General features: G+C 38.8%; 1 protein-coding gene across 5 annotated transcripts in view; it reads right to left on the reverse strand.

Annotated features, from left to right (window-relative positions):
- The window catches only part of Ube4b (ubiquitination factor E4B), a 113,218-nt gene that overhangs the window by 57,036 nt on the left and 39,874 nt on the right, over window positions 1-16,308 (reverse strand). For all 5 annotated transcript variants that reach the window (XM_015501417.2, XM_015501418.2, XM_048783635.1 and 2 more), the window contains 3 exons: window positions 10,290-10,425; window positions 2,305-2,392; window positions 1,124-1,268 (listed from right to left, as the gene is read on the reverse strand). In XM_015501417.2, the coding sequence (XP_015356903.1) occupies window positions 1,124-1,268; window positions 2,305-2,392; window positions 10,290-10,425 (369 nt within the window). The remainder of the gene's footprint in view (window positions 1-1,123; window positions 1,269-2,304; window positions 2,393-10,289; window positions 10,426-16,308) is intronic.

Raw genomic sequence — 16,308 nt, forward strand, 5'->3', positions numbered from 1 at the left:
GACATACAGTGCAACTGATCAGACCAAAGTTCAAAAGATTTTATGGAGGGTCCAATGCTAAATCACCATCTGGCTTTCTGCAGCAGGTTCCACAGTCCAACAGCCTTCTTACTCTTTGTGGCTTCCAGCTGATTTGCTGCTGGTCTTCAGACTTATTCTAAATTTTACTAAACAAATAAAAGTTCTAACCCATGGAAATTTCACCTAATTTGGTTATTAAAAATTACCACTTTTATATGTTATACAGATATTGAGACTTGCAGCAAGAATAGCACATGGCAAGGTTTTAAAAGACATGGTTGCTCCGTTCATGTCCATAATCAGAGTCAATAAGAAGACACCAATAAAATCAGAAATAGCCTGTACATCCTCCAGGAATGGAGAGCTTTCTTCTCTTCCTAGAAGACAGGACAAATAAGGAGGGAAAGGCGGCCACCTTACCAGTCACTCATTCATTTAAAATATATCTATTGTGGGACTATTTTGTACAAGACACCTTTCTAAGGACTGGGGTACATCAGTGAGTAAAACAGACGGAAACCCCCACCCCTCAGGGGTGTCGCTGTGTGCAAGCATGCCAGCAGCCCCTCTGCTTCCCCATGCAGCCGACAGCAGAAGAAACAATGACAGCGCCACTGTTGCACCTGGCTGAAGTTTTACATTCTGCTATGACCCTCGTTCACCACTCTAGTCATCCAGAACCCCAGGACGCCACCTGTACTAAGCAATTTAGCCCAACATATTTGCTTTGTTGTCTACACATGGCCTGGAAGGCACTTGAAGCAGGTCTCTGTAAACACCTCCCAGGCTCCCTAGGGACCCTTTATAAAGGAGCAAATGCCTTCTCTAAGTTACCTTCTACTAAAAAGGAAAAAACTCCAATTCTGTGACCATTAACTTACATCATTCTCTTGTGTGGAAGTCAAGAAAGTACAAAATAATTTATCAGAGGTCAGAGGACGGGGAAGAAAGGTGTCAAAACAGCAGTGTACGCAACAAGAAGTGCCCCTGTCATCAAATGTCCATCCCCACAGCAAGATATGTGGACACAGAGGGAAGCACAGCGTCGGGCTTGCCTCCTGTCAGCGCTCTGAAAAGGCTGCCTGCAGAGCTGGAGTCCTACCTTCTTTTGGGTTCTGCTTAAACTGCGCAGAAAGAGAAGAAAGAAAGATGACGTCTCTGTCCCGATCCTTCCAAGAGACTCGGAAGATCTTACAGACCAGCTGTAAGGCCTGCTCTTCAGACACCTCTGGGCCTGAGGAAGGCTCCTGGTAAGGAAGAAGATCTGGGGTTAATCTCCAGAAGGAGGCAAGAGCTGGAAACTTCAACAGGAATACTTTATTCAGATTGAATTCATTTAATAATGAGGATTTTTTAAAATGCATAAAACCATTCAAGCACTGATTAAGAGGAAAACTGAATCTGTCACTATTACTTCAAGGTTATAACATCTAGGTCTCATGAACTTCTGATATAGTTTATAGAAAAGTATAAAAAAAGCAAGGGTGTTATCAGGAACAACTCAGTGAGAAATGTGATACAGGCTGGATATACAGCCTATTTTTTGTTCTAAATTTCAAAGGATCAGGTTAACATTCTAGGTACATAACCAATTTTCCTTCAGGAGTTTTCTCCCAATTTAACACCTCTCATTATATTCCACCACAGATAAAATACTATATACGTAAGAATACCATATACTTAAGAACTTAAATTCTAAGAACTATACAAACTACAGCTCAGCATCACTAGAAGCTCTAGGCCAACGTCTGGTCATCACCGACGTGCACTACTAACGCAGCCCAACGCCCAGCTGAAGGGAAAGTGGTGGAACTGCCTCCCCCGTGACGCCAAAAGCAAACCCCAACAAACCCCTAGTACGGGAACTAAGCTCGGCCGACAGTACCACACACAGGCCTGGTGGTTAAAGGCTTTCCTTGCTACTGATTTTACATATTCTGGCTTAAATTCCCACCACTTCTCTCGGAATACAGCCAAAGATACGATGATCTACTTGTTCAGGCAAGACCAACGGAAAAAATTCTAATGGGCTCTATATTAGTTCCTACTGCAAATTAAATTTACTGATAAAAACCTAAACCTAAACCAAAGATAAATGAGGGATTTTACGAATTAAAAGTACTGAGAGATAATTCCATTAATAAGGGCAACTGAGGCTACGCACTCTCCTTGGAAAGGACAACCCCACCCACGTAGACTGACCGATCAAGGAGACCCACTCATGGCCACTCCGGCAACGAGACACGACACTGGAGACTGGAAGGGGGCTTCCCTCTTACCCACCTTGTCACTGAGGCTCCTCTTTTCTCTTCGATCGTTTTCGTCAACCTCCATATTTTCAATTCCTGAATCCACATCCACCTGGGACATGCTTTAAGCATAAAAGACAAATAAGTCTTTCAGCTTCTGTAAAACCCCCAATGTCACAGCTGCTAGTTGAGGAAAAGTTTTTAAGTCAAAATCAGTCAGGAAAGCAAAATGAAAAATGTTCCTCTTTTTCTCTAATTAATTTTTAAAAGCTCTTCACCTATTGGGTTATAAGTATCCTGCCTCCCACACTTTGGAAATGTTTCCCCCCAGATATCATTTCCTCAGGCTCAGTCTCCAACAAAGAGGAAAGCAAAACAGTGGAGCAGATTCTTCAGTCATGTTATTTTTAAATGACATAAAATGCAACCAGAACTTGATTACAAAATCTGGTTAAATACATGTTGTTTTCTCCTGCATTAAATAGTTATCCAGGACCAGTTATTGAAAAGATCATCTTTTTTTTTTTTTTTTTTTGGTACCAGAGAATGAACTCAGGGTCACTTAACCACTGAGCCACATCCCCATCCCTTTTGATTTTTTGAGACAAGGTCTTGCTAAGTTGCATAGGGCTTTGCTAAATTGCCGAGGCTGGCCTTGAACTTTTGATTCTCCTGCCTTAGCCTTAAGAGTTGCTGGAATTACAGGTGTGTGCTACCATTCCTGGCTAAGATCATCCTTTTTATATTAACATAAAATCTATGTTGTTGATTCTCATACATGTCTGGGGTTTATTTCTGGATACTCATTTTCCAGAGGCTAGCTGCCCAGGAGTCGACATCACTCTGTCTGACTGAACCCTCATGATGTGCCTCCACTTGTGTGAGATCAAACACCTCACTCCACTTCAAACCATCTCGATATTCCTGGCTCTTCCCTCTTCTATGCACACTTGAGAATCAGCCTACTAGTTCCTTAAAAATCCTGTCAGGATTTTGACTAGAATCTCATTGACCTTGGAGATCAAATGCGGGAAGAAATGACATTACTATGTTCTTGAGTCTCTCTCCCCAAGTACTAAAACCTCTTCAAGGTCTTTCAATAAACTTTTATAATTTTCTCCATAAAATTCCTGTAGTTCTTTTGCTAAATGTATTTCTAGATACCATATAGTTTTTATTGCAACTGTGAATGGCATGTTTTTAAAAGTGAAATTTTCTAAGTTTTTATTATTGCCACATAATAGCATAACTGGTTTAAAACATGCAGCTCTTACAGCAACGTGTTCTCTTATTCATAGAGTTACTACGCAGATAGTCCACCTGTCTCCAGGTAGTAACTGTTTAGTGTCTTCCACTCTAATCATGTGTCTTCCTGCACTGAGTAGGACCCACGTGTTGAACAGTAGTAGAAACAGCAGTCATCCTGGGTCTAACTCCTGATTTTACAGAGTGGTTCTAACCACTATCTGTGGGAGCTGCTGTGCTTTTTAGTAGATGTTCTCTCACAGTAAGATAACCTATACTAGTGCAACACACACACACTCTGGAATCTTAGAGGCTTATTAAAACTATAAGGATTCATTTCTTGCTTACGCAAAGTCTGAAGAGAGTGAAGCATCCTTACTCCATCTTTAATCTATGCCATCTGCAATACACAGCCTCCCAGGTCACTGGAGCAAGAGAAGAGAGGAACGGAGGAGGAATATCGGCTCAACTGCCTTCACCTAAAAGTGATGCATGTCACTCTCATTCACAATCTACTGGACAGAACTAGTCATTTGGCACCAATCTAACAGCAAAAGAGACTGGGAAATATTAGGAATCTTGTGAGATATTTGATGAACTCTTGTCTCTGCCACAATAATGCTTTTTTCTTTTTGGTACCGGGGATGGAACCCAGGGCTCTATCATTGAGCTACACCCCAGCCCCACACTGTCAGTTTAAGGCTACTTCTTCCTATTCCTCATTTGCTTAGATTTTAATAATGAATTAATGTAGAATTTTATCAAATTTTTGCAGCTAACATCACAAGGATTTTCTCTATGATATATAATATGGTAAATGACATTTACAGATTTTCTAATGTTAATGCCCTCTTGTACTCTCAAGGTAAACCCGAGTTGATTATGATATAGCTATCATATTGTAGTGTTTTTTAAATAAACTTTTACTTGAAATACATGTGCAGAGTCGTGCGTAGATGTTTGGCTGAATGAACTTCCTTGAAGTAAACCTATCAGATCAGGAAACAGAACATCACTAGTACTTCAAGAAAACCCTGCAGCTCTTCAAATCAAGGAGTAAGTTGACTCACAGCAACCACTATGCTCACCCTGAACTCCAGAGATTAGCTTAGCCTGCCATTTATGTGCTATGGGATTTGACTTGCTAATCTTAATATTTCTGCAAATTTGTTTATGGATGTGATTACCCTATTATTAATATTCTTTTATATTACTCACATAGGTTTTTTTGCTTTGTTCTTAATACCAGGATTGAATTCATGGAAACTCGACCACTGAGCCACATCCCCAGCCCTATTTTTTTTTTTTTAAGATGGACACAATATCTTTATTTTGTTTAGTTATTTTTATGTGGTGCTGAGGATCAAACCCAGTGCCTCATATGTGTGAGGCAAGCACTCTGCTACTGAGCCACAACCCCAGACCCTATTTTTTATATTTTATTTAGAAACAAGGTCTCAGTGAGTTTCTTTAGCACCTCGCTTTTTCCTGAGGCTAGCTTTGAACTTGTGATCCTCCTGCCTCAGCCTCCAGGGCCTCTGGGATTATAGACGTGTGCTACCACACCAGGCTTGGTTTTTTAAATTTTTAAAAATATTTTTATTTTTTTTGGTTGTAATTGAACACAATACCTTCATTTTATGTGTTTACTTTTATGTGGTGCTGAGGATCAAACCTAGCGCCACACATGTGCTAGGTGAGTGCTCTACCACTGAGCCACAAGCCCAGTCCCAGGCTTGGTTTTAATATTAAGGTTATATTAGCCTCATTTATTAAGTTGGAATGTTCTTTTTTTTTAAATTATCCAAAAATTTTTTATACAATTGAATACCTGCAAAAACATACAGCAGAAAAATACCAATTCAGTACATTTCCTGGTGTTTATTTGGGTTATCTCTTTCTTGTTGAGCCACATTTGGGGAGAATTGTTTTTTGAGAAATCTCATTTTCCACCAAGATTTCAAATTCATATGCACCTTGTAAATTTATACTTTTTCATGGAATTCTCTTTGTCAGTAATACATAGTACCGAGAACCCATTTTGTGTAGACATTGAGATACTGATGATCAAAAGAGACTAAAAAAACCCCTACTTCACAAAGCGTACATCCTCGTTAGAGAGAGGAAGAAAATAAACTATAAACATAATTTCTCATAAGCAAAGCATATAGTATATTACATAATAAATGCTATAGAAAAATGAAAGCAAATGAGTCAGGAAAAGACCACTAAGAGTGCAGGTATTTCCCATTTTAAATGGAAATTTAAACATTTTTCTCAAGTTGTCACTTTGATACATATTTATTATTTTTCAATTCTGAATACTTTCAAATTTCCATTATGATCTCTTCTTTGACAGGTATTTAAAATGTCTAATGTATGTGGGTTTTTAAAATTCCTATATTAATTTTCTAACAATGGATGAGTCAGAAAACATGAACCAATGATTCTGACTCCTGAAACTTTCTGACTGAGGAGTGTTAGTGAAGGCCGTGTGCTCTCACACTAGGACGCAAGGCTCGGCCTCCTTCAACTAAATCACGATTGCCGAGTTGCCTTTTGGTGCTTACAGATGTTTACCCTCCTTGATCTATTACTGGCTGAAAAATGGTAATGGTAATCTCCCATTACCGTTATGTGTCATTTCTTCTTGTACCATCAATACCTGCTTTATTAGATGTTGAAATCATATTACCAAGTGAATACACATTTTTAAACTGTTATATCTGGCTAGCAAACTGTACACCTATCATTACAAAATGCTTATTTCTTATAAATTCTTTATGCCTTACTGTCTAACTCATCAGTAGGTTTATCCCAATTTTGTCTATGTGGTCCCTCTTCTTCCTTTAGCTTTTCATCTTTCTGTGTTCCAGGTATTGCCTTGTGTAAACAGATACAAAGATGAACTGTTTTGTTTTTGCTCCACCTATGACTTTAACTGATTTACTATGATCAGTGACATATTTAGATTTGTTAAACTATCCGATTTTGTGCTGTTTGTCCCTTTCTAAAATTTGTATTTTTTTCCCATAAACTTAAGTTTCCTCTACCCTACCCCCCTGCCTTGTTCCATGTTGCTCCCTTATTGATTTGGGAGAGGAACAGTAGTCCCCTCTTATCCATGGTTTACTTTCCTCAGTTTCAATCAACTATGGTCCCAGTGCAGAAAATGGAAAGTCCCAGAAATAATTTACAGTTTTAAATTGCACTTGTAGCATGCTGACTTGTACCAACCTGCTTCATTCTGCCAAGGACATGAATCATCCCTTTGTCTGGCTCATCCACACATGACAGGCTACCCACCCATTGTTCATTTAGCTTGTTTATCAGATGATGGAAGAGGTATTGCAGTACTTGTGTTTGAGTAACTCTTATTATATTTAATAATGGCCCCCAAATCCAAGAACAGTGTTATTTGGGAGGTACCCTACACGACATGGAAGAAGGAGCCACTCTAGCACTTTGTGGCAATGTTTCGGGTATATGAAAAGATAGCTCAGTATACAGTTCAAAATTATCTGTGGTTTTAGGCATACCCTAGGGGTCTTAGAATATTCCAAGTTGTGGTGCTGAGGATCAAACCCAATATTCCCTGTGGATGGGGGCACAACTGTACTGTATGTCTATTCTTTTAATGGTTACTCTTGAACTTTATCAAGTATTTTTAATTCAAAGCATAAAATTTACCCTCTTCCCAAGTAATACAAGAATTCGAGGGTGCCCTAACCATCCCTCTTCTGGCTTACCCACTCTTGTTCAATATCTTAAATCTATCTGATTATTTTTACTCTCCTTTCCCATTGCTGTGTTATAAACTGCTGTGAGCATTCTATACATCAGGGTTTGTTCACATGTACCATATGTTTATTATTTTCTTCAGTCTTCACTCTTTCTTTTCATCTCAGACATTAGTTCTTAGATCCCTGAAAAGGACATTTTTTGGGGGGTGGGGCTGGGGACTGAACCCAGGGCCTTGCAGTCTATTATGAATCATACTCCATTCTCTATTTTAACAAACTCTATTGTTGGGGCTGGGGTTGTGACTCAGCGGTAGAGCGCTTGCCTTGCACGTGTGAGACCCTGGGTTCGATCCTCAGCACCACATAAAAATAAATAAACAAAATAAAGATTAAAAAAAAGAACTACGTTTGTTAAAAGTTAGGGTCCATCTAGGCACAGTGGTATACACCTGTAATCCCAGTGTTTTGGGAGTCAGGCAAGAGAATCACAAGTTCCAGGCCAGTCTCAGCAATTTAGCAAGGCCTAAGCAACTTAATGAGACCCTGTCTTAAAAAATAAAGAGTTAGGGATGTAACTCAGGGGTAAAGCACCCCTGGATTCAATTCCCAATACAAACAAACAAACAAAAAATACATTGGGATCTTCTAACAAGGCTGGAAATTAGGAGTGGGGCAGATCAGCAGGTGAGTATTTTTTGTTGTTGTGTTTCCTAAAATCTATAAATATCTCTGTTTTAAACTTGCTCTTAAAAGACAATTCTACAGGGCTGGGGATGTGGCTCAAGCATTAGCTCGCTGGCCTGGCATGCGTGGGGCGCTGGGTTCCATCCTCAGCACCACATAAAAATAAAATAAAGACGTTGTGTCCACCGAAAACTAAAATAAATATATTTTTAAAAAATTCTCTCTCGATATTTGAAAAAAAAAAAAAAAAAGACAATTCTACAAGGGTACATAATTTTCAGTGGGTAGTTACTTTTTTCAGCATTTAACACTATTATTTTATCATCTTTGGCTTTCATCATTGAGACACCCAACAGTCATTTCTGTTGTTCTCCCTGCTTGTTCTAAAGGGCTCTGTCATTGGAATTTTATAATTTCACTGTAAATAGTGTAGTTACAATTTAACTTTGTTTATCCTGCTCATGATTTTCTGGACTTCCACAATCTGAGGATTTATATTATTTACCAACTCTTTCAAAAATAATTCTTGGTCTTTTTTTTTTTTTTTTTTTTTTTGGTACAAGGAATTGAACCCCGAGGTGCTTAACCATTGAGCTGCATACCATCCCATTTTATTTTACTTTCAGACGGGTCTCACCAAGTTGTATAGGGCCTCATGAAGTTGCTGAGGCTGGCTTTGAACTTGTGATCCTCATGCCTCAGATCCCCAAGCCGCTGGGATTACAGGTGTGAGCTACTGCACCTGGTTCAGCCTTATCTTTTTGATAACAGCTTCCAAACCAGTAGAGAAGAATATACAGGAAAACAGTTGGGTAAGGGAATCTGTTTATTTCTCTAATTTCTCCTTTGGACTTTTTAGATTTATATTGATCTCCATCTTTTGTATCTCTGAATATGCTTCATATTTTTCACTCTTGTTCTCTGTGGTGCACTCTAGGTAATTTCATTAGCTGGAGCTTTCAACTTATCAACTCTCTCTTTAGCTACTTTTATTCAATGGTTAAGCTCTTATATCAAATTTTCCACCTGGTAACTCTTACAGTGACTTGTTTTCTAATGTGTTTTGTGATTTGGGACTGTGGTCTCACGTTTCTTTTTATTTTTTGAGCTTCTGAGACATGGTCTCACTCAGTTGCCCACTGCTGCTCAGACTCGAGATCCTCCTATCTTAGTCTCCCAAGTAATTGGAATTACAGGCATGCATCACTGCAGCTAACTTCTTGGAACTTTTTCTAAGGAAATTCTCTGAATTCTTGGATGACTTGTATTTGATTCTGCTAGATGCCTAATGGTAATACAGGTATGGGTCCACTTGTATAAATATTCTTGGCTTAAGGTATTTAAGCTACAGAAATGGTGTAAATCTAGGTCCTTACCCGACATGATAGTTACCTAGTGGCCATGAAATGAGTTGACTTGATTAAAAAAAAAAAAAATCCCTAAACCCAGAGCAAAGATGATAAAAACATGATTATTTTTGTTCTGTAGGGTAGATTATTTTCTATTTGATTTTCTTCCTCTAAGAGAACAGTCCTCCTTAAATTTTTATCCTATGTGATGATCTCTGATCTGGCTCTTCACCTTGATTCCAACAATAGCTAAGGCTGTATATCAGTGCTTCGAAACATTTTTCATATCATGATATACATACAAGACGATATCTGTCTGGCCTGCTGAGGTAAACACAGAGTGCTGCCTGAGGGCAGGAGAAATGGACATTAGAAGTCTGATTGGCCCAAGGATTAAAGGAATCAACACCTAAGGCACTCTATCACCCATTCACAGCACACTTATAGCTCAAGCCAGCTCTGTTCTGGGACACCCTGATCCAAATGGAGCACTGAGGTACTTAGCTTACCTTTCTGAAATCTTCCAAATTTTAAACTTTCACTGAAAACTTTGAAGAATCTTTTAGGGACTGACATATGCTTGTTAGCTTTGTATTTACAAAATAGACATTGAAAACACTTTTTTAACCACCCATACCATAATTTTATAAAAAACCTATAACTCAAACAAATGGGGCTGGGATTGTTACTTAGTGGTAGAGCGCTTGTCTAGCATGTGTGAGGCACTGGGTTCAATTCTCAGCACCACATACAAATAAATAAAAATAAAAAATTTCATCAACAATTAATAAAAAATATTTTTAAAAAATGTACGAAGAACATTTCAGAGTAATAGAAAGACCCTTCAATTTAAGAAATCTGGTTCTAATTTGTTAAGGACTGGCACAGGTCTCCGGGATGGGGTTTCAGACCATAGTCTGGACCAGAGAGGTTGAATGAAATGGATCCTGCCCTTTCCTTAAATAAAAGGGCACATTAGAGAGCTAGCTCTTCTTTACCTTTTCTCACAGGAGACGCCATCAATGTCCATGCTCTGGGAGCGGGAGAGAGACTGGGACTGTGTCTCGAGGCTGTTGGAAGGTGAGCTGCTGAGAGAGCTGACTCCTTCGCTGCTCTGGCTCCGATGGGCGACTCCTAAACCGAACAACAAGAGATGAAGCCACGCGAAATGCTGCAGTAGCCGTCTATGGTGGCAACAGTCAGGACAACATTGTGCACTGGCACTGTCATCTTAGCAATTGACCACTTTCCATCAGATTATATTAAATGCACGACGTAGTATTAAAATCATAGGAACATTAGTAGGAAATCAGTTTATCTGGGCTCGGGGGTAAGAATATTTGCCTAGCATGTGTGAGGCACTGGGTTGGATCCCCAGCACCACATTAAATAAATTTATTTATTTAAATAAATAAATAAAATGAAGGTACTGTGTCCATTGACAACTGAAAAAAATATTAAAAAAAAAAAAGAGGGCTGGGGATGTGGCTCAAGCGGTAGCGCGCTCACATGGCATGCGTGCGGCCCAGGTTCGATCCTCAGCACCACATACAAACAAAGATGTTGTGTCCGCCGAAAACTAAAAAAATAAATAAATATTAAAATTCTCTCTCTCTCTTTAAAAAAAAAAGAGAGAGAGAGAGATTGGTTTATCTATCGATAAGTACTGTATTTGAGGTCAGTAACAGGGCTACATCTGATTTTAAAAACTTATTACCGTTTCTCTTTCACCAACTCAAACTATAGTCTCTGAAAACAAATTAGATTCTGTAATAGCCAGAAAAATCCTTGAAATGGACCAAAAATATGTTACATCAATGAACAGACAGAGTGTAATAAGACAAGTATTATAAAATGTTAATGGCAGAATCTAGATGATGTGTTTATTGAGGTTTGTTATAAAATTCTTCCACCCCTGCTGTATATTTACAATTTTCATAATAAAATGTTGGAAAAAAATGTACTCAATTAAGCAACATGCTTCAATAAAGATTCATCCATTAATAAACTAAATATTTTTTTGCGTGTAATATTGGGCTTGAATCCAGGGGTACTCTACCACTGAGCTATATCTCCAGGCTTTTTATTTTTTGAGACAGAGTCTCCCTAATTCACTGAGGCTGACATTAAACTTGTGGTTCTCCTGCCCCAGCCTCTTGAACAGCTGGGATTACAGGTGTGCACCATCATATAAGCTTAACTAGATGTTTTGGTGAAAATAAAGAGCCCGATACTATCTTTGCCTTCACGGATCTTACAGTGTAGTGAAGCTGTGGTCAGGAATACTGGGACACATTATTTCTCTAGCAATTTCCTCATCAATGTCTTACAAATTATGTTTTTCAAGCAATTTTTAGAAATTACTCTAAATATGACAATGATTTTGCCAAAAAAAAAAAAAGGGGGGGGGGAGGTGGGGTGCAGAAGACCAGACAGGGGGAAGAAAAGCAATGTTTAACTAAGCATTTGCAAATACTTTAAAATATATATGCTTACATTGCTGAAAGGAAAATGAGACATGCATGTTTAAAAATAAAAAATACCTTAAAATGTCATTCGTAGCCAAAACAAGCAACAAAGAAATTAAATGTTATTCCTCCCAGCATTCTACAAAAGTAAACTTACCCCCCTTTAGAGAATATCATAAAATATTTATTTATCTACTCCTGACTATAGTTTTTGACACATATCAGTTTTTTAAAACTTCTGGAGGATTTACAAAGAAAATGAGAATCTAATTTGCACTACTCCTAAAAAGATGCTAGTAAAATTAAAAAAGCATCTAATGTAACCAGAATTCTGAAATAAGCTTGCAGATGAGAGTAAAACTTTATATTAATTAAATCAACAATTAAGACCCAATGTAAGTTCTCCACTATATATATATATATATAAAGGAAAAAAATAGTGTTCAAACTGTCCTTAGGAAAATACTGTTTCCTTATCACAAAGAAAGGCCAGACAATTTTAAAATTAAAACTAACTAATAATAAAGATAAATGATTTTCACAGGATATGACTAAGCAGGGTTTACAATTTCTGCCACAGGCTGGAACTACAGTCAGAGGAAGAGCACCTGCTTGGCATACAGAAGTCCCTGGGTTTGATCCCAGGAGCCACAATTTTTTTTAATGGTCTACCCTATAAAAAAAAGTTCTGAAATCTTGCAAATTACATTGTTTGTTGCATTAAGTTATCTTAAAAACTGTATTTGTAATGACTATTACAGTATTCTATGTATATGATGTATGATAATATCGTACCAGAGTATCCCAGATAGTATAATATACTAATTTCCAATACATACATACAGACACCTTTTCTCAGTGCTGGGAATGAATCCCAAGGCCACACACATGCTAGACAAGCACTCTACCACTGAGTTATACCCAGCCCTGTCATATTTTTACAAGAATTAGCAGATATCATCTGAATACACTTTTCCCTGTGAGCCCTTCCACATCCAGGTTACGTGAGGCAATGCCCCCCACAGCTTATCACATATGACCCGCTCCTCAACCTCTGAACACCACAAGACTCTACTGTTTCTTTTTTCCGTGTGGTGCTGGGGCAGGAGAACCAGAGTCTCCCATATGCTAAGCAATCTTCTCATTTTTTTCAACTTAAAAAAAAAAAAAAAACTAATGGTTTCTTTCACTTTATTTAAAATATAAATTAAAATACCATGACTAAAACATACCAAAGCAATAATACAAATTATCCTCTCTTCTGAAACCACATACACTCCCTTTCTGTTCATACTCTCTCCCAACCCTCACCTGAGAAATCACATCTGGAACCCAAGAATCAAGGAATAAGATTTTCCTTTTCCTCCCTTCATCGTCAAAAAGTCACATATTAAAGAATTAAAATGGGGGGGATGGCGCTGGGGTTGTGGCTCAGTGGTAGAGCGCTCACCTAGCATGTGGGAGGCCCTGGGTTCGATCCTCAGCACCACATAAAAATAAATAAATAAAATAAAGGTATTGTGTCCAACTACAACTAAAATATAATTTTTTTTTAAAGAGAATTAAAACACAGGCCTATCCTTCTCTGACCTCTTTTAGAAGAGGAGCAAAATCCACACGTATCAATTTAAAAACATATCTTCTAGGGCTGGAGAATTCAAAGACTTATACACCTAGAGTCCAAAGATCATAACTGCTCCCTGAAAAATAGCTGATTCTAGAGTTGAAGCAGGTGAACCTGGAGCGTCCACATTATCCAGAAGAACATGATCCAAAAGCTGAAGGGAAGGGCTGGGACTAGGTTTCAGGGATAGAGAGCTGGCCTGACACATGCAAGACACTGGGCTCGATTCTCAGAACCACATAAAAATAAATAAAGTACACAATTTGATGCTTAACAACAACAGCAACTAAAAGCATGGGGGTAGCCAATGGACAGAGAGTCCAGCCGGCAACAGCTACCAAGGCCAAAGCCAGAACATTTTTTATAAATAAATAATATAGTTATTTGGGGTATAATCCAAAGCATAAAGTAAATATACATGAATTCATATTGATACAAGCAAAAGATTAAATAAATAACAAAGAAGAAGGGATGAATCTATGAATCTTCCTTACAGAAGAATTTCAAATACTACAGATCCCCCGCTCCAGAAAGTGAAGCTGAAACCACTCCTTGAATACAGCTGCTGTCAGAACAACACCCAAGAAGTGCATGTGGAAAGAGAAAAACCGTCATTTCACAGTGGACACACCCGGCAAACACGACCTTAGTAACACAGTGCAGGTAACACAACCAGATGGTGGCTCTGACACACCTGCCGTGACACAATCAGAGTCTTTTCCTGTGAGAGTCCTCTCCCAAACCACAAGACCCAGCCTAAGGGGAAAACCCCAAACCAAGTGACATTCTGCAAAGTACTGGCCAGGACTCTTCAAAACTGCCAAGATTAAAAAAAACAAAACAAACAAAAAAAAAAAACAGAGAGAGACAAATGCTGTCACAGATGTAAGGAGACTCACGTTACTAATAGCACATCAAGGGTCATTTCTTACTGCTGACAAATGTACCACACCTTAACATTAGAGGAAACCAGGTGGTGTACACATGGAAATTCTATGTATTACAACTGTCATGACAGAAAGGTATCATAAATATTTATTTTACAAAAACACTAGGCCTGCAGCCCTGATTCCATGATGTCTAGAATCATGACCTTGAGCAAGTCAGATTGCTTGAGTTCTCCCTGCATGGGTGATGCTGGCATCTGCACAGGGCTGCTGTGGAGATCCAATGGAGGACTGGGATTGTGGCTCAGCGGTAGAGCACTTGCCTAGCATGTTTGAGGCCCTGGGTTCGATCCTCAGCACCACATAAAAATACATACATACATACATACATAAAGGTGTTGTGTTCAACTAAAAAAATAAAAAAGAAAATTTTAAAAAAATCCAATGGAATGTGAAAGTGTTTATAAACTCTACAGTCACACCTGCAGGCATCCATAAAACAAGATAAGAACTCAGGGCAAACTCCCCAGTGTAAAAACAGATGAGCCTCTACTACCTCAGTACCTGCTCCATTTTTAAAATAGCTGAGCATCAATCAAGTCAAGGTTCAATGGCACACACCTGTAATCCCAGGAGTTTGGGAGGCTGAGGCAGGAGGATAGCGAGTTCAAAGCCAGCCTCAGCAAAAGCAAGGCACTATGCAACTCAGTGAAACCCTGTCTCTGAATAAAATACAAAATAGGCCTGAGGAGGTGGCTCAGTGGTAGAGTGCCCCCAAGTTCAATCCCCAGTACCCCCTTCCCCCAAAAAAGACAAGGCAAATGCATCCCACCAGTCTCCAGGGACTTTTCCCCCTAACCTATGGGTTCAGATAATCAAAGTATAATTCCTGTTGATCCATTGATACTACAATACTATAACTCACAATTAACAAATAAGTGTAAAGTATAGCCTCAACTCCTGGAGCCAAAAAAAGATATGTGCATATAACTGCCACACCCCTCAATAACAAACAGTGCATTTCACAGTGGGTACTTTAGAACTATTCACTGAGTGCAACAGGATTTTGGAGATACATTTTAAATTTATGGTTGCAGCATCAAGCAGGTGCTATTAGTGAACTCTGTAACTTCAGTCATTTAAGTTCGAGCACCTTGATTTCTCTATCTGTACAATGATGGGACTGAAGTATAAAAGTCTCCGGTCCCTTCTGTTTCTATTAAAGTTAGGTATCCAGTTATTTTTTTAAACCATGCTGTGTTGACAATAACAATTACGCATTCTCCTAAACATATATATTTACTTCAGAAACAAAAGAAACTGAACCGAACAACAGTTCCTAGTTGATGCTTTGGGGCACTTGGCAAAGGCTTTCTCTCAGGTTGATGATGACCGACTCTCTTTCATGTACTGTGCTGACAGCCCCAAGAAGGTCAATCATCTGATTTAACAAGAGCCCAAAACTGAAGCTGAGGCTGGGCTCAATGGCAGGACTCTTGCTTAGCATGTGTAAGGCACTAGGTTCCATCACCAGATAAAAATAAGGTATATGTCCATCTACAACTTAAATTTTTTTTAAAAAAGGCAAAAACTTATTTTTGAGCTTTCCTTAGGATCACAAAACCCCAGTCAGTGGGAGAGGCAGAAGGAACAAAAGAGTCTCACTTAGCTAAAGCAATGGGGACAGAGAGGAAAGAGGGAAGGATGACTTAAGACTCCACTTCAGGGAACGAATCCTGCCAAATCTGCTAGATATCTGCTTGTTGGAGCTGCCCGGATGCTCAACCTCAAAGTAAGGTTTTTCAAGTACCAACATTCAATCCAAGGCATTAAAGATGAAAAACCATCATGCATTCAAAGACTCAGAAACCTGTTTTCTTAAACTCACTTCCCTTAAGACACCAAATGGGAAACTGAGGAGAGATGGGGAGAAAAGCTCCCAGCATACTCCCAAATCAATCTGGCCATGACTGTGAGCTCAACAGATCAAAGAGAAATATAAGATAGTTGTTTTGTTTTTTTTTTTCCCCTCAGAATT

This window comes from Marmota marmota, unplaced genomic scaffold (assembly GCF_001458135.2).
Source record: "Marmota marmota marmota unplaced genomic scaffold, marMar, whole genome shotgun sequence".
In the NCBI taxonomy this organism is placed as follows: Eukaryota; Metazoa; Chordata; class Mammalia; order Rodentia; family Sciuridae; genus Marmota; species Marmota marmota.